Source organism: Felis catus, chromosome A2 (genome assembly GCF_018350175.1).
Source record: "Felis catus isolate Fca126 chromosome A2, F.catus_Fca126_mat1.0, whole genome shotgun sequence".
Lineage (NCBI taxonomy): Eukaryota > Metazoa > Chordata > Mammalia > Carnivora > Felidae > Felis > Felis catus.
The window spans coordinates 119,516,782-119,541,761 of NC_058369.1; the positions used below are offsets into that span (position 1 = coordinate 119,516,782).

A 24,980-nucleotide genomic window follows, 5' to 3' on the forward strand; every position below is an offset into this window, starting at 1 on the left:
GAAGCAGGCTCCAGGCTCTGAGCTGTCAGCACAGAGCCCGATGCGAGGCTCGAACTCATGAACTGCAAGATCATGACCTGAGCTGAAGTCAGATGCTCAACCGACTCGGCCATCCAGGTGCCCTGAAACAGTAAAATAGTAATCTTAATCGAAGCTTGATCTCAGGGTGCATGTCTTTTTAATATTCTATGTGATGAAATGGGAAGTACCCCCAAAGTGCTTCTGCCTGAAGTATGATGGTTATCTTAAAGTGAAGTACTTGTGCAGTTGTTTGGGTTGTGAGCTGAACTGGCTGCTTTTTTCCTAGCATATCATTTCTGTATTAAAGAATGACTAATAAGGGTACCTGGGTGCCTCAGTTGGTTGTCTGACTCTTGATTTTGGCTCAGGTCATGATCCCAGGGTCATGGGAATGAGCCCTGTATCAGCTTTCATGCTGAGCGTGGAGCCTGCTTAAGATATCCCCACCCTCTCCCTCTCCCCGCGCCCACTCCTCGTCCCTCTCCCCCTCCTCGTCCCTCTCCCCCCTCCTCGTCCCTCTCCCCCCTCCTCGTCCCTCTCCCCCCTCCTCGTCCCTCTCCCCCCTCCTCGTCCCTCTCCCCCCTCCTCGTCCCTCTCCCCCCTCCTCGTCCCTCTCCCCCCTCCTCGTCCCTCTCCCCCCTCCTCGTCCCTCTCCCCCCTCCTCGTCCCTCTCCCCCCTCCTCGTCCCTCTCCCCTGCTTATGCGCTCTCGTGTACTCTAAAATATAAAAAAAAAAAAAAATGACTAGTAGACAAAATATATAGTTATTTTAAAGGTAAGGTATTTGGTAGGTGTTTTCTTGAAAAGTGACCTTTAAGGAAAAAACAAATGATAGTATTTATTGCCAGTGATAAAGTTCAGGCTTTTAAGCAAAAACTAGCACTTTGGGTAACTTGTATCCGCTACCGTGAGCTTGATAATTCCCAGTGCTTACACACTTTTCTGATGAGATGGGCAGTAATATTAAGACTGATTTTTAAAAAGTGTTTAGTTAAATTGGCCAGCATTTGGAAGATCTACATGACTTAGTGAACCAATCAAGTTTCCCAAATGACCAATGATGATACTACAAAATCACCCATGATAAGGAGGCCATTCAGATCTTACAGTTGAGTGGTGTTGCTGTGTGACAGTTGCAGAATTCTGACTTATCTTTTTTTTGTTGTTTTTAAAGTTTATTTATTTATTTAGAGAGAGAGTGTGTGTATGTGTAAGTGGGAGGAGGGGCAGAGGGAGAGAGAGAATCCCAAGCAGGTTCTGTACTGTCCGCACAGAGCCCAGCACGTGGCTTGATCCCATGAACTCTGAGATCATGACCTGAGTTAAAATCAAGAGTTGGATGCATAGCCAACTGAGCCACCCAGGCTCCCTGAATTCTGATTTTTCAAATCCATCATTTTCTGTTTGTCCCTTAGCATTCTATAAGGAAGAAGAAGAACCTTCGGGGTGTCACAGAGCTTCCCTACCCTCTCCAGGCATGGCACTGTCTTAGCACATTGGTGTGTTCACCAATTGGAATTGTTTAAGAATTTTAAATATGGGGTTTGAATATAATAGCATGGTTAATTAAATCATTGGTCAGGTGATTTAACTCAGTCTCCATCTTCCCTCCTATCCCTGATGTAGAGGAGGGCTGTTAGTAAAATTTCCAACTCTCTGTAGTCACGTGCTTGGTCCTTCTGGTGGAACTGAGGGCTTCCCAGGAGTCACCTTGTTAGCATAAATTATATTAGTCTAAAGGGACTTACTATGAATGACAGAAGACATTGTTGCTATTCAGGAAATTCTAAGAGTTTTAGGAGATCTTTGCTAGGAACCAGGGACAAAGGCCAAGTACATTTTTGTATCTGTGTGTGTGTATGAATATATTTTTAATTTATATTTAGGTGTCGGTGTCTATCTTCCTGACAGTCATGAGTATGAACTCTTTAGTCAGTGGATTGGAATTTGTTGCTCTTTGGTTTTGTTTTTAAATATTTGTGAATTTTGAGGTGAGTGTGCAGAGGAAGAGGGAGAGACAACCTCGGACAGGCACCACACTCAGTGTGGAGCCCAGTGTGAGTTGAGATCATGACCTGAGCTGAAATCAAGAGTCGGATGCTTAATGGACTGAGCCACCCTGGCACCCCTAGAACTTTTTTTTTTTTAATGTTTATTTTTGAGAGAGACAGAGTGTGAGTAGGGGAGGGGCAGAGAGAGAGAGAGAGCGAAACATAGAATCTGAAGCAGGCTCCAGGCTCCAAGCTGTCAACACAGAACCCGACGCAGGACTTGAACTCACAAACCACGAGATCATGACCTGAGCCGAAGTCGGAAGCTTAACCGACTGAGCTACCCAGGGGCCCCGGGGACCCCTAGAATTTATTACTGTTCTTAATTTGATGTTTCTACAGTTCTAGATTTGGTCAGTGGAAGCACTTTGAAACTGGTTTCCTGATATTCACCTGTATCAAAAGGGTGTTGTTGATTTTTTGAGTACTTAATATCTTTCCAGCATTGCAAGATATTCTGGCTTATCTTGTACACTTCTTCCTCCTGCCTTGCGGAGGTTGTAACAAGGTTTGAGGGAAGCACATGTCATACAACAATGGGAACAAACACCCAGTCATCACGCTTTTGAACTACAAAAGGATCTCATCGTGTACCCTTCTTAACTCATCTTTGGTTTGTCCGTTGTTGTGTTTGTTCTTTTTTAAAGTTTAATTTATTTGTTTTGAGAGAGACAGAGATAGCATGAGTGGGGAGGGGCAGTAAGAGGGAGAGAGAGAATCCCAAGCAGGCTCCATGCTGCCAGTGCAGAGCCCGACATGGGGCTCAAACCCACGAAACTGTGAGATGATCACCTGAGCTGAAATCAAGAGTTGGACACTTAACTGACCCACCCAGTCACCCCTGGAATTGTCCTTTTTTTTTTTTTTTTTTTTTTTTTTTTGTAATAAGAACAGAGTTTTTGGCTTATTATTAGAGACGGTATTTAGAAACCAAAATATGGGCCCTCGGTGTGTCCATGATTCCTGGTGCTCATTGCCTCTAGATCTTTTCAGTGGACAGAACTAAGAAATGTTATTTTAGATATCATGAATTCTGGTCCAACTCCACACAGTTCTTCTCCTTCCTCATTTCCTATTTGTATGTCCCGTCTACCGTGAGAATTCTGGTGTCCAACAATACCGACACTTGTATGCATTTGCCAAACCCAATAATCCACAAATATTACTATGAGACAGAAACTATTATGTAAGAATAGAATTTGAGGGGCATCTGGTGGCTCAGTTAGTTAAGCATCCAACTCTTTTTTGACTCAGGTCATGATCTCAACAGTTTTGGGAGTTCAAGCCCCACATTGGGCTCTGCACTGACAGTGTGGAGCTTGCTTGGGCCTCTCTCTGCCCTTACCCTGCTCGAGAGTGCTCTCTCTCTCCTCCTCCCGCAAAATAAATAAACCTAGGAAAAAAAAAAAAGAATTTGAGATTGAAGTTGTTTTTCCTGCCTCTTACACTTTAGAGTATTATGTTGAAATAGTTTTTTCTTCTTCCTCCTCTCTCCCCTTCCTCTTTGCTTTTAGTGTGTGGGAACACAAAATAAAAAGTGGGTTATAAAGATTCCTGCAAAGGGACACCTGGGTGACTTAGCGTTGGCTCCTGATTTGGGCTCAGGTCATGATCTCACTGTTTGTGGGAGGGAGCATGGAGCCTGCTTGGGATTCTCTCTACTCTCTGCCCCTCCCCCATTTCCATGTGCTAGTGCTTGCTTTCTCTAAAAAAAAAATAAAGATTGCTACAAGTAAACAATTAAAGATAATTAAAACAATAGCACAAATGAAGAATGAGAAAATGATTTTTTTTTAATTTCCGGTATGAGTTTTGGTCAAGCGTATTGCAAAGTTAAAACAATGATGCTCTAATCATGGGGCACCTGGGTGGCTCAGTCAGTTGAGTGTCTGACTCTTGATTTCTGCTCTGGTCATGATCCTAGGGTTGTGGAATTGAGCCCCGGGTCCAGCTCCTTACTGAGTGTGGAGTCTGCCTGGGGTTCGTTCTCTCTCCCCTCTCCCTCCACCCCCCTCTCCCTTTCTCCCTTCCCCTTTCTCCCCCCTCCCTCCCCTCTCCCCCCTCCCTCCCCTCTCCCCCCTCTCTCCCTTCCTCTCTCCCTTCCTCTCTCTCTCCCTCTCTCTCTCCCTCTCTCTCTCCCTCTCTCTCTCCCTCTCTCTCTCCCTCTCTCTCTCCCTCTCTCTCTCCCTCTCTCTCTCCCTCTCTCTCTCCCTCTCTCTCTCCCTCTCTCTCTCCCTCTCTCTCTCCCTCTCTCTCTCCCTCTCTCTCTCCCTCTCTCTCTCCCTCTCTCTCTCCCTCTCTGTCTCTCTCTCCGTCTCTCTCTCTGTCTCTCTCTCCGTCTCTCTCTCTTCTTCCCTTTTCCCTCCTCTCCCCCCTCCCCCTCCCCCCCTCCCCCTCTCTCCCCCCCTCTCCCCCCTCTCCCCCCTCTCTCCTCCCCCTCTCCCCCCTCCCTCCCCCACCTCTCCTTCTACTCCTCCCCCTGCTCACTCTCTTTCTGTAAGATAAAAAATCAGTGATGCTGTAATCAGAGCTGACAAGAAGTTGGGAAGAGATGTATATATATTACAAATGCTTCAGACAACTTTGAGGTACGGATTTACTTTCAGTATTGTGAATAAGAAACCCAGCTCTAAGTGTGTATTGTGCTTAGAGATATTTGCTAATGCTAGAGAGAAGCAGTCAAGATACTTTGTATATTTTACAAGTATAAAAAGACGTTTTTATATGAAATATTTATATATATGATACATATATAAAATTGTTTAGAATTTATATAATGGTTATATTACCTACCTTACAATTAATATTTCTACATTAAAATGTGTTTGAGGGGCACCTGGGTGGCTCAGTCGGTTAAGCATCCGACTTCAGCTCAGGTCGTGATCTCAACGGTCCGTAAGTTTGAACCCCGCATCGGGCTCTGTGCTGAGAGCTCAGAGCCTGGAGCCTGTTTCAGATTCTGTATCTCCCTCTCTCTGCCCCTTCCCCGCTCATGCCGTCTCTCTCTGTCTCTCAAAAATGAATAAATGTTAAAAAAAATTTAAATAAATAAATAAAATGTGTTTGAAGTTTTATATAGGATATAGTCCTGAATGATTATAACTGCTTATATGTTTTATTGTGATATAAATGGCTGAAATCACATAAAATAGCATTGTAACTGTAATATACTGCGCTAACAAATTTTCCCCAAACTTAATGGCTCAAAGCATTTGTTATTTCACAGCTTCTGTGAGTGAGGAGTTCGGGTGTGACTTAACTGCGTCTTCTGGCTTTAGACGTCTCACAAGCCTGCAGTTAGGTTGTCAGAGGGCTCAGTCATCTCATGGACTAGATTTGTTTCCAGTCCCACTCAGGTGATGTCAGGATTCAGTTCCTTGGTGGTTATTAGTCCAACGGACAGACACACTTCCTCTGCTGCCATCTTCCATGCGGTCACTCCTCTCCTGTACTCTTGACTCAGGTGAAAGGTTACTCAAAACACAGGGTAACCTTTAAAAGTGTAAAGCTGATCACTTCCTTACTAAAGCTCCTTAATGGGCCTGTTGTGCACTTAAGATTAAACCTTAACATGTGATATTTTGTATGGCTGGCCTCCATTTCTCTCTCTGTTCCCATCTTAAGCCACAATGTCCTGTTCCACTATCCTTCATTGCAGAGTCTCTCTCAGTAGTTCTCAAACTTGAGCTTGTGTCAGAATCCCCCGTAGTGCCTGTTAAACCCTAGATTCCTGGGTTCCATTCCCAAAGTTTCTAATTCAGTAGGTTTGTAGTGGGGCTTGAGATTTGTGTTTCTAAGTTCCTGGTGCTGCCGCTCTGGGCACCACACTTTGAGAACTGTTCTAGTCACTCAGTCTGTACAATTCACCAATTGCCTTGTTTCCTCAGGGCCCACATTCATGTCCTTTGTCAGGAATATTCTTGCCTACAATTCCTTATTATTTTGTTAGACTTTTTTTTTTTTTTTTTTTTTTAAGTTTAAACCTAAGAGGGGCCCTTGGGTGGCTCAGTCAGTTAAGCATCCAGCTTCAGCTCCGGTCATGATCTCATGGTTTGGTTTGCGAGTTCAAGCCCTGCATTGGGCTTCGTGCTGAGAGTGTGGATCCTGCTTGGGGTCCTGGCTCTTTCCTCTCTCTCTCTGTTCCTCCCCCACTCACACTTTCTCTCTCAGGATAAATAAGTAAACTTTTTTAAAAAAAAGAGTTTAGGGGTGCCTGGGTGGCTCAGTCGATTAAGCATCCAGTTTTGGCTCAGGTCATGATCTCATGGTTCATGGGTTCGAGCCCTGCATTGAGCTCCACACTGACAGTATGGAGCCTGCTTGGGATTCTCATTCATTCTCTCTCCCTCCCTCCCCCACTTGCACTTTCTCACTCTCTCAAAAATAAATACAAAAAAAAAAAATTTTTTTTAATATATGAGAATAGAGAGAATAATAGAATGAACTGTTGTACTCCTCACCCAACATCAGTAATTGTTATTTTATGGCTGTCTTATCTATGCAACCATAATTACCTTCCTTCTTCCCCAGTGATTTTTTTTCAACTATATTCCAGAATTCATATTACTTCCCTCTAAATATTTAAATATTCTTTTCTTGATTCATCCTTCAAGTCCCAGATTAACTGACTCTTCCTCAGTGAGGACTTCTTTGACCTCCCACTCTGAAGTACATACCTTTATTGAATTCACACCTGGGACCTTTACTTTTATTTCATAGCATTTAACATAATTTGTAATATTTATTTCTGCCTCTGCTTAATTGTAAGATACATGAAGATAGGAACTGTCCATTTTATTCACCATTTGTAGCTCCTAGTACAGTGCCTGATACTTGAAGTTAAGTATTAGTTGAATTAATAAATTAATGGGGCAAACATAATTTATAGCTTTTGCTTATAAAAACATTTGGTGAAAGAAATGTACTGGAATCAGCAATTTTATTGTCAGTAAGTACCCTGCCCTGTCAGGGTGCAATAGAAGTAGGACAGTTTGGGGGCGCCTGGGTGGCTCAGTCGGTTAAGCGGCCAGCTTCGGCTCAGGTCATGATCTCGCGGTCCGTGAGTTTGAGCCCCGCATCGGGCTCTGTGCTGACAGCTCAGAGCCTGGAGCCTGTTTCAGATTCTGTGTCTCCCTCCCTCTGACCCTTCCCTGTTCATGCTCTGTCTCTCCCTGTCTCAAAAATAAATAAAAACGTTAAAAAAAAAAAAAAGAAGTAGGACAGTTTGTTTTCTGCTTCTGGTCTCCCTGAGTTACTCCTGATTTTCTTGCTGGTGACATTATAGTTTTATGTTACTTAAAAAGTCTGTATTTATGAGAATTTCTGTTTCCTATTTTAACAGCTTATTTAATGTTTATCTCCCCAGTGTTACCTCAGAACCATCAGAACCCCTACCCTAGTAGGGTACAAGGTTAGGACTAAGTCCCTTTTGTGTATCACTAAAACCTAGATCCACACATAGTACCTAGAATGAACCAAGTGATTGTTGAGTGGATAAATGAAAAGTACTTACCACCATCTATTTATTTTACATATTTTGTGTATTGTAGTTCTTCTTTGCCCTAGAGTATAAACTCCATATGAGCGGGAATTTTTGTCTGTTTTGGTTATTCCAGAATCCCTAGTGCCTACCACATAGTACTCCCTAAATATTTATTGAACATGTGTGTGAATAAAAGAACTAACAGTATGAAGTAATAGCTCTCTTAAGATTAAAAACCCTACCAATTTAGGGATTCCTGACTGGCTCAATCGCTAGGGCATGTGACTCTTGATCTCAGGGTCGTGAGTTCAAGCCCCACACTGGGTGTGGAGTCTACTATAAACAAATAAACACATCAATCAATCAATCAATGCCTACCAGTTTAACTTCATTTAGGAACTTAATAGCTTAAAATATCCTTTCATGTCATTCAAAAACTAATAAAATTATCATTTTCATATTTTCATACTATTTCAAATATTCTGCATAAACGCCTTAGTAGAAACATAAAGGGGGAGAGTAAAGAAAATAATAAGCAAAAGCAAAATGGCAAATAATGATTTAAAAGAAAGATTGTGGGAAATACAAATAAAAATTTTTTAAATGAAAAACCATTTCAGAAAATTAACATCATATACCTGACTATTTATTTTTTTCTGAATCATTTTGTGTTTCCAGACAGTTTGCTTCCTACCTGACAATGGAAGAGTAGCATATATACTTAAAATTAACGGGAGATAGCTGTAATGAAATGTTATAATAATAGCACGATTAAATAATCATGACCCCACACCACTGGTCCTAGAAAAGTCGTAGACTACCATGTTTCCCTTTTTAGCTATAACTTAGCGGCTCTCTAGGAGTGATAAAAGGAGCTTATGAGAATTATATAATACCTTGAACAACTTGTTCAGAGTTGTAATTCCGAACATTTAATGTCTTTCCTCCTCTACTTTGATTGGGTCGAGGGTGGCATATAAGGGAAATATATTACTCCTCCTGTTTAACAGTTGGGAGTACCAGAGACCTCCTTAATTCGTTGGGTAATTTGTAAAACCAAGGCTACTGTGAGCCATTTTGGGGCCTTGAAGAAGAAAAAAAGATGTAGGCATTCTAGCAGAGGCAAACCAGCTAACCACACTTTTGTGCCTTAGAACTATAAAAGAGGATTCCTAACAAAATCTATTAGTTAAATTGTGGGGGCTTTTATTTTAGGAGGATTCTAAGTCAGCCATTAACAGTTTTGCCGAGGTGACATAGCTGTATCCTGTCATGCATGTCTTTGAAGGTAGAGGAGGTCTTGGAGGAGTTCTGAGTTCTTGGCCATTTTTCTCTTTTTTTGTACTTCTTTATTTTTGAGGGAGAGGGAGAGAGAGGGGGAGAAGGGGAGTGGGAGAGAGGGAGAGAGAGAGAGAATTCCAAACGGGCTCCGCACTGTCAACACAGCCCGACATGGGTCTCAAACTTCCGAACCGTGACAGCATGACCTGAGCTGAAACCGAAAGACACTTAACCAACTGAGCCACCCAGGTGCCCCTTGACCATTTTTGTTCTAAGGGCCTTTTGATATAGTCTGGTGAAGTCTGTTTTCAGAAATAGTTTTAAGTGATTAAAGCAAAATATACAGAATCACAAAGGAATCAAATTCTAAGAAAGTTATCAAAATTTTCAGTTTATGATCTATGTGACAGGTAGTATATGTGCTTATTTTAAAATGTTAAGATTTAGCATGTCTAGTAATTACTAATTTCAAAGTAGTGAAATATAAAGGCTGTTTTGAGATGGCTGCAGTGACTGTAATATGAAGTGAACATATCTTTGATTCTGTAGGTGACAAAGGTATTGGAACCGTTCGCTACTGTGGTTTTTTGGTCTTCATAATCGAAGAAAATGCTAAATTTCAGTTAGAAGTTAGTGAAAAGATACACATTTATTTTCCCCATAAATTGATTTATCTCCTGAATTCTAAACATGGACCCTTTGGGGGGTGTTGTAAATGCAAATTTAAGAATCTTCTCTAAGTCAAGAGTTCAGTCTTCCAATTTACCAAACAGCCTACCTATAACTGTCTTGTTCATGTCCCTGTGTTCTCTTCACCCCACCTCCAGTTTCCCTCATGAGGAATCAAAGCTACTTGTTACTGGACCTTTTCTTACCCTGCATCCTATTTGCAGGGGATTTATTGCATCTCTGATGGTAGAGGAGAGGGGTATTAACTTAAGAGTGAACTCTTTATTGTGTTGGAATCTCTGAAGTTGCTTGACTATACCAATGAATGCATAAATCTCTTGTTGAAACCCTTGACTCCATATAATTTGCTTAAACTTTTGTAGCAGTTGACCCTGTCTAAACCTTTTACTCTTTCCTGTCCTTTTCCTCATTTCTTGAATCCTTTTGGAAATATTTTTTGGGGGTGCCTGGGTGGCTCAGTCGGTTAAGCATCTGACTCTTTATTTCAGCCATGGTCGTGCTTTCATTGTTTGTGAGTTAGAGCCCTGCGTCAGGTTCTGCACTGACAGCTCACAGCCTTGAATCTCAGTCCCTCCCTCCTTCTCCCCCACGTCTCCCCCCTCCACCCCTCTCTCCCCCCTCCCCCTTCCCCCTTCCCCCCTCCCCCTTCCCCTTCCCCCTTCCTCCCTCCCCCTTCCCCCTTCCCCCCTCCCCCTTCCCCCTCCCCCTCCCCTTCCCCCCCTCTCCCCTCCCCCTTCCCCCCTCTCCCCTCCCCCTTCCCCCCTCCCCCCACCCCAGCTCTCTGCTCTCCACAGCTTGGTGTGCTCGCCTTCACACGCACGCATAGGTGCGTTCTCTCTCTCTATCTCAAAAAATAAAAACAAAAAATTTTTTTTTTTAATTTACTCTCACTTTTTCTCTACTCACATTGCACTTTCACAATACTGAATTACGGTGGCAGCGTTTCTGGGGTTTTTTGATTCATGGCAGGAGATGAGGGAACCTTTATTGAGGTCCTGCTGTGTTCTAAACACTCTACTCATTTCTCAGTAGTCCTCCTAGGGCTGGAAAAGATAGATTCTTCAGGGTTATTAGTGCTGGAGAAGTCTGGCTCCAGTCTGCCTTATGATTTGTTTCTAATTTCTGCTCATTTATTTCTAATTTCAAGTATGCCCAGAATAGCTTTGCTAGAATAACCTTAGTAAGGACCATTTTACCATGTTATTACTGTTCAAGAACAGTTAGACCCATTGTAATAAACTGTATGACAAAGATTTGGCACATCTGGCCTTCACTTGACTTTTTAGCTACATATTTCTTGCTCTTAACATGCAACCTGTGCTCTAGCCACATCATTCACTTAACCAATCCTGCAATATGCTTATTATTTCATGTATCTTCTATACTTAAAAAAAAATTTTTTTTTTAACATTTATTTATTATTGAGAGACCGAGCATGAGCTGAGCATGGGAAGAGCAGAGAGGAGTAAACACAGAATCCAAAGCAGGCTCCAGGCTCTGAGCTATGAGCACCGAGCCTGACACGGGGCTTGAACTCATGAACTGCGAGATCATGACCTGAGCCGAAGTCAGACGCTCAGTCGACTGAGCCACCCAGGCACCCCTATGCTCTTTTCACAGGCTTAGGAGAACTTGTAATTGCTGTATCTCTTCTCATCTCTTCTCTGCTGTATCTCCTAAATTGACTTGAATTTTTCATGTTTACCAGTTTTTCTTTCTATGATAGTGACTTTAAGAGTCTTACCTGTTTTCTCATAGATGACATTCAGCAAAACCAGCTGAGTTTTGCTTTACAGATAAACTTTTCCACTCTTATATTCTATGTTAAAATTTCTGGTTGATTTTTTAAATGACTCTATTGATGTACAGTTTAATGAAACCCACCTATTTTAAGTGTAACTTGATGAATTCTGGTAAATATATATATAGTCTTGCAATTACCACTGTATTCAAACTATAGAATGTTTCCTTTACTGTACAGACTTCCTTCATGCTCATTTTTAGTCAGCTCCTTCAGTTCCCCAGTCCCAGACTGTCACTGATCTGTCTTCTGCTACTGTATAGTTTTACCTTTTCTAGCATTTCATGTAAATGCAATCATGCAGAATTTATCCATTCACTAGTTGGACATTAATCCTTTCACCAGCTGATGGACATATGGATTATTTCTAATGTTTTGCTGTGAATAATGGTGCTGTGAACATTCTCCTCTCTCTGTGGGCATGTGTTTTCATTTTTCTTGGGTAGATGCCTACAAATGAATTGCTCTCTTGTATGATGGATTTGTTTTTAAGAAACAGCCAAACTGTGGGGCGCCTGGGTGGCTCAGTCAGTTGAATGTCTGACTTCGGCCCAAGTCATGATCCCGTGCTTCATGGGCTCAGGCCCGTGTCAGGCTCTGTGCTGATAGCTCTGAGCCTGGAGTCTGCTTCGGAGTCTGTGTCTCCCTCTCTCTCTACCCCTCCCCTCTTGCCCTCTGTCTGTCTCCCTGTCTCCCCAGAATAAATAAACATTAAAAAAATTTTTTTTAAGAAACAGCCAAATTGTTTTTCAGAGTGGCTGTACCATTTTGCATTCCCACTGGCAGTGTGTGAGCATTTCAATTGCTCTGTAGGCTCTTAGTACTTGGTATTATCAGATTTTAATTTTAGTCTTTCTGGTGGGTATGTAGTATTAACTCATTATGGTTTAAGTTTTAATTTCCTTGATGATTAGTGGTGATGGGTATCTTTTCATGTGCTTATAGGCTATTCATATATACTTTTTTTTTTTTTTTTTTTTTTTGAGCAAGAGCATGAGCGGGGAAGGGGCAGAGAGAAGAGGGTGGGGGGTGGGGGACAGAGGATCAAAGTGGGCTCTGTGCTGATAGCAAAGAGCCCAATGCAGGACTTGAACTCTCAAACCATGAGATCATGACCTGGGCCAGAGCCAGACGCTTAACCAACTGAGTCACCCAGGCGTCTCTTGATTCTTTTGCAAAGTGTTCAAATCTTTTACCTATTTTTTTTTTTATTGAGTTATTGTTATTGGTTGTATTTAGTTTTAAGAGTTCTTTATGTATTGTATGTACAATTCCTTTGTCATATATTTTGGAAATATTTTCTCCCAATATGTAGCTTTCTTTTTCACTTTTTTTTTTTTTTAATTTTTTTTTTTTCAACGTTTATTTATTTTTGGGACAGAGAGAGACAGAGCATGAACGGGCGAGGGGCAGAGAGAGAGGGAGACACAGAATCGGAAACAGGCTCCAGGCTCTGAGCCATCAGCCCAGAGCCCGACGCGGGGCTCGAACTCACGGACCGCGAGATCGTGACCTGGCTGAAGTCGGACGCTTAACTGACTGCGCCACCCAGGCGCCCCTCTTTTTCACTTTTAAAAATACTATCCTTGAGGGGCTTCTCAGTGGCTCAGTCAGTTAGGTGTCAGACTTTGGCTCAAGTCATGATCTCATGGTCTGTGAGTTGGAGCCCTGCATCAGGATCTCTGCTGTTAGCAGAGCCTACTTCAGATCTGGGGTACCTTGCCCTGCCCCCATCTGCCCCTCCCCCCCGCCCATTAAGCATTTAAGAAAAATATGTATCTTTGAAGAGCTAAATCTTCTAATTTTGAAAATAGTTTAATTTAGCAGTATTCTTCTTAATGGTTCATGCTATTTGTGTCCTAACACATTTTTGCCTCATTCAAGGTTACAAAGAATTTTCTTTTATTTTCTTCTACTAGATTTATAGCATTAGCTCTTATGTTTAGATTTATGATCTATTTAAAGTTAATTGTTTTGTATGGTATGGTATATAATCAGGATTTGTCCATTCCAGTTCTTTTAAGCTTATGCTTAAAAAAGCCCATCCCTGTCCTTCATTGAATTACTTCTGCATCTTTGTTGAAATTGAATGGACTATGAATATGGGTATTTTGGGGGCTCTGTCCTTTATTGATTTATATCAGGGGTCAGCAAACTAACATCTACAAGCCAAATACGGCCCATGGCCTATTTTATAAATAAAATTTTATTAGCATATGGCCATGCCCATTCACTTAGGTATTACCTCTAGCTGCAACAGTAAAGACATATTTGAGTAGTTGTGACAGACTGTTTCTTACAAAGCTGAAAATGTCTATCAGGCCCTTTATGGGAAAAATTTGCCAGCCCCTAATCTGTATGTTTAGTCATATGCCAACATTGTAGTCTCCTGATTTTATAGCTTCTTATATCATAAATCTTGAAATCAGGTATAAGTCTTTGTTTTTTTTTTTTTAATGGGCTATTTTAGCACCTTTGTATTTCAGCCTTTATTTTCGAATCAGCTTGTCAATTTATACAGAAGCCTGCTGGGATTTTGTTGGGATTGTATTGAATGTATAGATCAATTTGGGAGGAGTTAATAGCATAAAAATGCTGTTTTCCAGTCCATGAATGTGGTATATTTCTTTCTGTTGAGGCTTTCTTTAGTATCTCTCAGTAAGTTTGTGGTTTTTAGTGTATAGGCCTTGCACATTTTTTAATTAATTTATATCGGAATATTTTAATATTATCTATTGATGCTACTATAAATGGTATCTTTAAAAACTTCATTTTTCAATTGTGTGTTGCTTATATATAGAAATACAGTTGATTTTATGTATTGACCTTGTATACTGCAATCTTGCTAAACCCACTCATTCTCCTAGTTTTAGTAGATTCCTTAGGATTTTCTACATATGTAATCATATCTCCTATGAATAAAGGTGATTTTACTTCTTCCATTCCAGTCTGCTTTAATCTTAATCTTGCCTTAATCCACTGTTTAGTATCTCTAGTATGATGTGGAGTAGAAGTGGTAAGAGCAGGTGGAATTATTTAGTTTTTCACCATTAAGGTTCACTGTAGGCACTTTGTTGTTGTTCAGTCTGGCTATTTGAAATGTCTTTTTTCATATTAAGGAAGTTCCTCTTTATTTCTGGTTTGCTGAGATTTAAAAAATATATATGTGAGACTGTTGAGTTTTGTAAAATGTTTTTTTTACATCTATTGAAATGATCATACGGGTTTTTTTTTCCATTAGTCTGTGAACATAGTGATTTACATTGACTTTTGGATGTTAAGCAAACTTTGTTTTCTTGTGATAAAACCCACTTGGTCATGTTATTTTTAAATATCATATTTGATTTTTTTTTGTTTTGAGAAAGTTGTGCACGCACACGAGCAGGGGAGGGACAGAGGGGGAGAGAAAGAGAATCTTAATCTCGAGCCTGATGTGGGGCTTGATCTCATGACTATGAGATGATGACCTAAGCTGAAATCAAGAGTCAGATGTTTAATCAACTGAGCCACCCAGGCACCCCATGTTTGATATTTTAATGAAGATTTTTGCATCAGTATTTATGAGGGATGGGGTCTGCAGTTTTCCTTAATGTCATTGTTTGGCTTTGCTATTAGAATAGTGCTGACCTTATAAAGTAAGTTCAGAAGTGTTTTTTGAAAGAAGTTATATGGGTTTGGTATTTTTAAAAAATAAGTTTCTTAAATGTTTGATAGAGTTTACTAGAGAAGCAGCCTGGTTTGTTTTTTGTTTTCTGACTTTTATTGACAGCTCACTTGTAAGAGCTGCCCAGTTTCCTCTTAGCTCAATAAAAAGGAGTATCATCGTGGCACAAATCTGAAAATACATTGGGCTTTTTTATTCTGCCTTCTGATGTTGGAAGGGACAATTATGCGTAGTTGAGAGCCACCTGTATTCTTTGAATATAATAGGGAAATAATTTTATTTTATTTTGACCAAATGTTTAATGCTGCCCCTAAAATATTTCATTGCTTATTCACCTTTGGTTTTGTTAATTTTAGGAACTTAAAATGAGTCTAGAAAATCAAGCAGAAAGGAAAACAGAAGGTCCGAATTCCCAGAGTCCTCGGAAGATCTCACAGCGTCTCAGTACGTGCTCAGAGCAGAATGGTCATGTTGCTGCAGTGCCAAATCTACAGCCAGTTCTGCAATATGGTAATCCTTATGCAACACAGGAAACCAGAGGTTATTGAAATATTTTTGGCTTTGGGTTAACTGAATATGAAGGTTTTTGGTTTGCATCTTCCTGAGATTAGAGAACTATTAGTACAGTTAACTGTAATAGAAATCTTATTTATTTATTTATTTATTTATTTATTTATTTATTTATTTATTTATTTATCTGTTTATTCATTTTAAAGCTATCTCTAGACCGAGATTCTTTTAAAGTTTATTTATTTTTGAGACAGAGCACCAGCAGGGGAGGGACAGAGAGAGAAGGAGACACAGAGTATGAAGCAGGCTCTAGGCTCTGAGCTGTCAGCACAGAGTCCAACGTGGGGCTGGAACTCAGGAACCACAAGATCATGACCTGAGCCACCCAGGCGCCCCAGAAACATTATCTTATAACCAGTAGTTTTAATGTTTAGGGTTCATCTAGGAGTGCTGCAGCGTGAATGAGTAGTCTTTTTGCTTATTACATGTAGTTCTTATTTTAAAAAATCACTTGGGTTAAAAGACATCATTTTTGTGATGCCCTAAAATGGTTCTTATATCCTGTTCATCATAGCTATACACAAAGATTCTCATTTTAGTACCAAGTTTCATTCTACTCTTCCAAAATTTTATTTCAGATGGAGCAGATGGTGCTTTTTACCCCGATGAAATCCAAAGGCCACCTGTAAGAGTACCTTCTTGGGGAGTGGAAGATAATGTTGTCTGCAGCCAGCCTGCTCGAAACCTTAGTCGGCCGGATGGTTTAGAAGACCCTGAGGATAGTAAAGTAAATTGAATTTCCATTTTCTGAGCCGGTCCCTTTTATTTTTTGTTTCCTGTAGAGAGGTTTGTGGAAGAAGGGAGTGTGTGTGCTTGTGTATACATGTGATTGCTTACTTAATTTTTGGAAAAATCTGCTTTTATTTAAATTTGAAAAATCAACCATCAATATGCGTCAGACTTACACTTTAGGATTTATACTCAAGTAAAAGATTAAGTTCAGAGAATGGCCTCAGAATATCATAGCTATCAGTTTAATCTTTAAAAAATGTTTTTGAGATATAATTGACATATAACATTAGTTCAAGTATACAACATTCCATATTTATATATATTGCTAAATGATCACTACAACAAGTCTAGTTAACTTTCATTATCACACATAGTTACAAATTGTTTTCCCTTTTGTGATGAAAACCTTTAAGATGTGCTCTCGGCGGCTTTCAGATGTATGATACATTATTATTAGCTATAATCACAGATAGGTTAATCTTAATTATCACTTACTAAGTAATTTATTCTTTTGAATGTAGATGTACTAGGTTGGAAGAAGCAGTGTTAATGACAATATTATGCTTCAGTATGTGTCCTTTAATTTTAACATTTATGCCCCATTTTAAATTTTAAGATGGACTATATATAGCTAGAAAAAGAGCAATCTTTATATATATATATAAAATATTTAAAATATTTTAAATATATATTATATTATATATATTATATATAATATATAATATATATAATATATAATATATATATTAAATATAAAAATATATATTAAAATATTTAAAATATTTTAATATATATTTAAAATATATATATATATAATTATATCACAATTTTCTTCTTCTGAGAAATAATCCTTTTAGACATCATCAGTTTAATTTTTTAGCAACCCAATACTGATTATTGAATTAGTTTGTGTAGCATGTCATTTTTACTTGTACTTCATTGAAGAGATTTCTTCACTATTTAATAATAAATTCTTTTCCTCATAGCAGCTCTTTTTGGACTTCCTGTGCATTAAGATGAATTTAAAAGAAATGCTTTATTGTGCTCTTTGCAAGTACAGCAGTATCATGACCTGTTTCTCATTTAATCTAGTTTGCTGCATTTAATTGCTATTAACCTTTGCAGAAACTGATCAGTGTTCAGACAGGCATGATTTTAGCCCTAGTGCTCAACACCCATAATGGAGAAAAATGTATTTCTCCCGCCTGCCTTTTGGCCTTCTATGTCCATTACTGGGAATAATTAGGAAAACTGTCAGAACTTTTGTAGCCTATTTAAGGTCTAGAGTATAATCTTACTGCTTTTTCACACCTTTACTTCACATTTTGCATATTTAATCTGATCATTCTTGGCACAGATGTTACATGTGACAAGCCCTTCTCTTCCATAGTCATCTGCTTCAGTTTAATTAGGAGAATGTTCTTTCTGATCTGTGTGCTTTGCCCTCCTGCAAACCCATGAGAAGCAGTGTTAGAGTCTTGTGCTCATTTGCTGACATGCTTAGATTTGGTAATGAGATGGAAGGACTCTTAATAGGCAACACCTTGGGTAATTGTATTTTGCAATCAGAAGATTTTTCACTTCAGACAGAAACTAATTTTTATGTACATTTAGACTTTTCAAAAAATCTTGTCATTACAACAATCACTTGCAAGTAAAGTATTTTAATGAATAATTTTTAGAATATAGAAAGCAGATTTGAGTTGACCTATTCCTTTTCTGTGGTTCCCTGCCCGGGGAGTAATTAACAACCACAGGACCCTGGAGTCAGGGTTGAGGTTGCCTGTTCTCCAGCCTACCTCAGTCATAAACTTGCCATATCTCCTCCTCCCTTCTGTACCAGAAACTGGTCAGCTATAAGATCAAAAGCCTTTTGTGACTCCCTTTTCCCAAATAATTGTAGTAGCAATAGCTATAGCATCATAATTATAATGGTGCTTGGCTGTTTAAATATATCAACTCATTTATTCTTCATAAGCAGTCCTGTGAGGTAGGAACTATTATGATCTTTTCTTTTATAATGGAGGAAACCGAAAGAATAACAGGCTTGCTTCATCACACAGCTGGTTAAGGGTACAGTCAGATGAGGATTTGAACCTCATCAGTTTGGCTATAAGAGCTATGGTCCTAATCACCTATCAAATAGACTAAACCAGAGGTTCATGGCATAACACCATATAGGCGAAAAGAAATACTGAACAATTTCCTAATGAATGTAGTCACCATTTGAAAAAAATAACATTCTGAATTGAAAGAAAAACTCATATATATTTTTTAAGCTTATTTATTTCTTTTGAGAGGGTGGGGGAGAGAGAGAGTCCTTCTATGAGCATGGAGCCTGATGCAGGGCTCTGTCTCACAAGTGTGAGATCATGACCTGAACTAAAATCAGGAGTCAGATGCTTAACCGACTGAACCACCCAGGCTCCCCGAAAAATGCATATTTTTATTTCACTTTTAAATATGCACAGTTATTAATGGGATATGTGTGGTTGTTGACCACTGTACAACTGCTTAAACCTCAGAGTCAGATTGGACAAGCCACCTTCATTTCCTCATTCACATTGATTTTCACAAAGCACATGCTTTGTTTCATCAACTGCCAAAAACCCACCTTCTTCTCAAAGATAAGGTGTCACTGAAAGGAATGTAGCACTATCTAATGTTGAAATCGTGGGCTATCTTGAACTAGTTGTTCATGTAGTATCTGACAATTAACTTAGAAAATTAAAAATCTCCCATAGTACTCTGTGAATTTGATGTGGTGCCTTAGCAATAGAGGAACCATGTAAGCCCTTGCTACTAAGAAATACAGTATGTGGACCAACAGTATTGATATCTCCTGGGAGTTTGGTAGAGATGCAGAATCTCCAGCTTCACTCTGTACCTAGTGAGACTCAGACTGGATTTAACAAAAATCCTTTCATGATCATATGCTCAGTAGAGTTTGAGTTGCATTGGTCTAAACATCCTAAGCCCATCATTCAAGACAGGAATACATTTTCTTCCTTTAACACACATCCTACTTTTCAGTTGTTTTCATGCCTTTGTTCACTAAACTCCTTGGACTGCCTTTATTCCTTTTCCTTCCCTCTCTCTCTGAAAGACTAAAGCCCACACATTCTATTGATGTGTGGTTTGTTTGCAGCTTTTCATAAGATTCCTTCACTGTGAATCCTTGAACTGAAGACAATTTTGTTGGTGAACATATTTTTCCTGATGAGTGATTCTAAACAAGGGTCTGTGACTGAAATTATTAAAACTACATTGTGAAAGAATCAGGGCCTCTTTCCTGTCTGTCATGGTGCATTTGAGTTCTGGGTTGGTATTTGTCTTTTTTGGGTAAATACCTAATGTGTGATTACTGGATCATAGGGTGTTTCTATTTTTAATTTTTTGAGGAACCCCCATATTGTTTTCCACAGTTAGCTGCATCAATTTGTATGCCTACCAACAGTGCATGAGGATTCCTTTTTCTCCACATCCTCACCAACACTAGTTGTTTCTTGTGTTTTTGATTTTAGCCATTCTGACAGGTGTGGAAGTGATAGCTAGTTATGTTTCTGATTTGCATTTCCCTGATGATGAGTGATGCTGAGCATCTTTTCATGTGTCTGTTGGCTACCTGAATGTGTTCTTTGGAGAAATGTTTGTCCGTGTCTTCTCATTTAAAAAAAAAAAAAATTTTTTTTTTTTTAATGTTTTTTTTTTGGGGGGTTGGGGAGAGAGAGTCAGAGGCAGGGCACGAGCAGGGGATGGCAGAGAGAGATGGAGACATAGAATCGGAAGCAGGCTCCAGGTTCCGAGCTGTCAGCACAGAGCCTGACATAGGGCCCGAATTCACAAACCGTGAGATCATGACCCAAGCCAAAGTCGGATGCCCAGCCAACTGAGCCACCCAGGCGCCCCTCTTCTGCTTGTTTTTTACTTGGATTATTTGTTTTTGGGGTTGTATCAGTTCTTTATATATTTTGGATACTACCCTTCTATCAGACATGTCATTTGCAAATCTCTCAGTAGGTTGCCTTTTAGTTTTGTTTTTTTTTTTTTAGAGTGCGAGCAGGGGAGAGAGGCAAAGGGAGAGAGAATCTTTTTTTAAGTCTACTAGAAATTTTTTTATGTTTGTTTATTTTTGTAGAGAGAGAGCAACAGAACATAAGCAGGGGAGGGCAGAGAGAGAGAGGGAGACATAGAATCCAAAGCAGGATCCAGGCTCTGAGCTGTCAGCACAGAGCCCAACGCAGGGCTTGAACTCCCAAACCGTGAGACCATGACCTGAGCCAAAGTTGGACGCTTAACCGACTGAGCCATCCAGGCACCCCTATTGGTAGTTTTTTGATTACCGATTTAGTTTTATAGCTGGTTATCAGTCTGTTCAAAGTTTCTATTTTTTCTCATTTTAGTTTGGGTAGGTTATGTGTTTCTAGGAATTTATCCCTTTCTTCTAGGTTGTCCAATTTGTTGGCATGGAGTTTTTCATAATATTCTCTTAGAATTGCTTGTATTTCTGTGACGTTGGTTGTTTCTCCTCTTTCATTTGTGATTTTGAGGTTTGTTTTTTTTTGAGTCTGGCTAGAGGTTTATCAATTTTGTGGTTTTTAAAAATTTTTTTTTAATGTTTTTATTTATTTTTGAGACAGACAAAGACAGAGAGTGAGTGGGTTAGGGGCAGAGAGGGAGGGAGACACAGAAGCAGAAGCAGGCTCCAGGCTCTGAGCTGACAGCACAGGGCTCGAACTCATGAGCTGTGAGATCATGACCTGAGCCAAAGTCGGACGCTCAACCGACTGAGCCACCCAGGTGCCCCTATTTTATGTTCTTTTGAGAACCAGCTCCTGGTTTCATTGATCTGTTCCATTTTTTTTTTTTTTTTCGTTTCTGTATCATTTATTTCTCTCTAATCTTTATTATTTTCTTCCTTCTGCTGGTTTCAGGTTTTTGTTTTTCTAGCTTATTTAGGTGTAAGGTTAGGTTGAGATTTTTCTTGCTTCTTGAGGCAGACCCGTTATAAACTTCCTTGTTAGGACCACTTTTGCTGCATCCCCAAGATTTTGGACTGCTCTCTGGTCATTTTCATTTGTTCCCATGGAATTTTTAACTTCTTTCATTTCTTGGTTGGCCCCCCTTCATTGTTAGGAGCAGGTTATTTAACCTCTATGTATTCTCTTTCCTGATCTTTTCTTGTGTATTGTAGTCAGAAAGGATGCCTGGTGTGATTTCGATCTTTTTTAATTTGTTGAGACCAATGTTTTGTGATCTAATATGTGGTCTGCTCTGGAGAATGTTCCGTGTGCACTTGAAAAGAGTGTATGTTCTGCTGTTTCAGGATGGAATGTTCTGAATATTTAAATATTTATGTTTATATATGTTAAATCTATCTGGTCCAGTGTGGCATTCAAAGCCACTGTTAATTTTCTGTTTGGATAATCTGTCCATTGAGGTAAGTGAGGTGTTAAGGTCTTCTACTGTTATTCCATTACTGATTAGTTAGTTCCTTTATGTTTGTTATGAACAGTTTTATGTATTTGGGTGCTCCTATATTGGGCGCATTTTTATGTCTTCTCGTTGGATTGTTGTCTCTATGAATTTGACTATTGATCCCTCATATAAGTAGAATCATGTAGAATTTGGTTTTTTTATTACTGGCTTTTTCACTTAGCATAATATCTTCAAGATCTATCCATTTTGTGATGTGTCAGAATTTCCTTTTTGAGGCTAAATAATATTCCATTTTGTTTATCCATTTATCCATTGATAAGACATTTGGGTTGTTGTCACTTTTTGGCTAATGTAAATAATGTTGCCATGACCATAGGTGTACAAATCTGAGTTCCTCCTTCCAGTTCTTGTACATGCATACCCAGAAATGGAATTGCTGTATCAAAGGATAATTTTATTTTTGTAATCATTTTGCATTTGAATTTTGAATTTAGTATGATTAATCTTATTTTATTATGATTGTCCTCTTTTATTGTCCAAGAGATTAACCCCTCTTAATACTATTTCAGACATTCAAGCTGGTTATGTACTTTAATAAGAAAACAAAGAATTATACTGTTTTTATTTTATTCTATGTTTTGAGTTACTTTTTATGTTTTAGTAATCTGTACATCCAACACAGGGCTCGAACTCATGACCCCACAATCAAGAATTGTATGCCAATCGAGCCAGCTAGGTGCCCCAAGAATTTTTTTTATTATTTATTGTTGTTTTTAATGTATGTTTATTTTGAGAGAGAGCATGGGGAAGGGGCAGAGAGAGAATCCCAAGCAGACTCCTTGCTCTGCAGAGCCTGGCATGGGGCTCGATCTCATAATTGTGAGATCATGACCTCAGCTGAAATCAAGAGTTGTGTGCTTAGCCAACTGAGCTACCCAGGTGTCCCCACTAAGAATTTTTTTATAGGCTAGATTTTGAGTTGGGAATCTCATGAGAAGATTTTGAGTTTCATATGGAGCTTCAGTTTACTGTAGCTTGTTTGCTTTGTTTTGTTACAGAGATAATATTGTCATGGTGAGTCTAAAGGCAGATGAACAATGTAAAGTGGTTTAGATGTTTCTGGAGATTAAAATGCTGTGAAAAATGTTAGTTTTTAATTATTTGCAATTTTTCATAAATATCTCAGTTTGGTATTCCCAATAAAATTTGCTTACGAGATTATTTTGGCAGTTTAGCTAACAGACTAGGTGCCGGTATTTTAATGCCTATTCACAAATTGTTTTTGCATTGACAACTTTCAGTACTAAACTGTTGATTATTTTAGCAGCTTGGGGAAGGAATGTTTCTCAAATACGTGATTCTCTGCCTTCCTAAAGAATACCTAATCTAACCTTGATGATTGAAGTTTATTAATTGAAACATCAACATTAAACAGTGTGTTCATGTTCTGTTACCAAAGCTGTGTGATCCACTGCTGAAATGTTACTGGATGTTTTGAGCTGTCTGCTTTTCTTTTTACTGGTAGCCATTTTGTTGTTGTTGACAGTGGGCCTGCCTGAATAGCCTTACTTCCCAAACTAACTTGTTATATTTAATCTAGTATGGTTTTGGAAACTAATTAACCAGGCTTGATGAGTAAAATAGAATAAATGCATTTGTGAGTGAAAATGTCATTTTCCATGTCAGGATCATAAGACTTGGTATGAATTGGCTACTCAGAGAACTTACAACCTATTTTCTGGTTTTGAATTACTGAGTGGGTGATTTTTCTTAGTTCATGAGCTCTTATGTCTCATTATAACATCAGAATTCTACTCTTGAATCCCTTTCCCCTTTTATTAGGTAATAGGTGGTTAGAAGATACAGAATAATAGGGTTATCATTGCCAAATTACATATGGCTTTAGAAAGTATAAAGGTAAGGAAAAAAAGGTATGCGTTGCTTCGTACCCTTCTACCTGATGTTTAACGTGTCAGATTAGGTTGGTCTAAGTCTAGCACTTGAGCAACAGACTGTTGTTAGCTGGTTCATGGGAGCAGTAAATTGGTATAGGCTCTAAGTTATTCCAAAACAGGGAAAAAAGGTTATGAGATTTTTGGTTCCGTTATATTTTTGATCCTTAGAAAGTTGAGTTTTATTATAAGTATCTGTCATCAAGAATTTTGATAGTGGAGCTTCAAGACCTTTCCTTTTTTCTTTTCCATTATTTTCTTAGATAGTATTTGAAAATATGAGGTTTTATGCTTTTTTCCAAGATAATTGGGAAAATTGTGTTCATTATCATTTTATATGTACTTCTTTAAGCAGATTCATTGTTCAAATATTGCTGCTAGAAGCCCTAAATCTGGCAGCTAATGTGGCACAGAATTAAAATTTATTGTCCTAAATACTAGGGTTAGCAGATTCAACTACTGTATCATTTTACTGTACCTACAGATTTAAAAGCTGTCTAGATTTTAGTTACTTGAAGACTTAATATTCTTGAAGTATATTCCCCAGTTTCTCAGTCCCTCATTAGGTTATATCTATTTTGTTTTTGTGCAGTGAGCAGTTTCCTCTTGACTGTGACCACCAGGGGATTGAAAAGCATGTGCAGACTCATTATGATCAGAATGTTTTAAATTTTGACTCCTTTTTATTGTGAGTTAGTAATACAGTTTAGCAGTTAAAGAAAAAATCACCTCAAATAGGCCACTATGGAGACCACAAAGTATCACTTCCATGCACCCTCTACCACACTTTTCTGACCAAGAGCTACTTTGAGTTTGGGTCAAGGTCGATCTTCAGCTTATCAGTAAATGTAACCTCTTTTAATCTTCCTGAAGATTAAAACTTGTTTTTCTGTGTTGGTATCTATTTCCTAGTTTGAAAACTTTATGAATAAAGGAAACAGGGATTATCTTAATGTTACCACACTGAAAAAATATGTACATAGTGTAGTATTCAACAGGGAATCATATGTAAACAAAAATATTTTCTCATGTGATGAATATGAGGAAAAAAAAAAAAAAGATCTCCCTTACCCTTTCTTGGACTGTTTAGGAAGCAATAACCAGAGTAATAGCCAGGTAACCTCTCCTACCTCCCACTTCTGATAAAGGAACTCAGTTTGTCTTTTGTTTCCTTAGAATTTCACACTGTATACACTTTGTTGGTACCTTTTCCCATGACAGACTTGATTGCTTAGCCCATTTGTAGGGGCTCTGGAACAAGCATAACTACCCAGCAATATAAGGACTTTCATCAGTG

At 38.9% G+C, this 24,980-nt stretch overlaps 1 protein-coding gene and 1 non-coding gene across 3 annotated transcripts in view; one reads left to right on the plus strand and one right to left on the minus strand.

Annotated features, from left to right (window-relative positions):
- The window catches only part of TAX1BP1 (Tax1 binding protein 1), an 89,308-nt gene that overhangs the window by 61,468 nt on the left and 2,860 nt on the right, over positions 1 to 24,980 (plus strand). Inside the window, exons 15-16 of one of the 2 annotated variants that reach the window (XM_006929273.5) lie at positions 15,347 to 15,530; positions 16,139 to 16,287. In XM_006929273.5, coding sequence (XP_006929335.1) covers positions 15,347 to 15,530; positions 16,139 to 16,287 — 333 coding nt within the window. The remainder of the gene's footprint in view (positions 1 to 15,346; positions 15,531 to 16,138; positions 16,288 to 24,980) is intronic. The other variant, XM_006929274.5, reaches the window with a different exon arrangement.
- Positions 2,547 to 2,654, minus strand: LOC111559659. The gene has a single exon (XR_002740784.2). It is a non-coding gene; the product is annotated as a small nucleolar RNA U13 (small nucleolar RNA).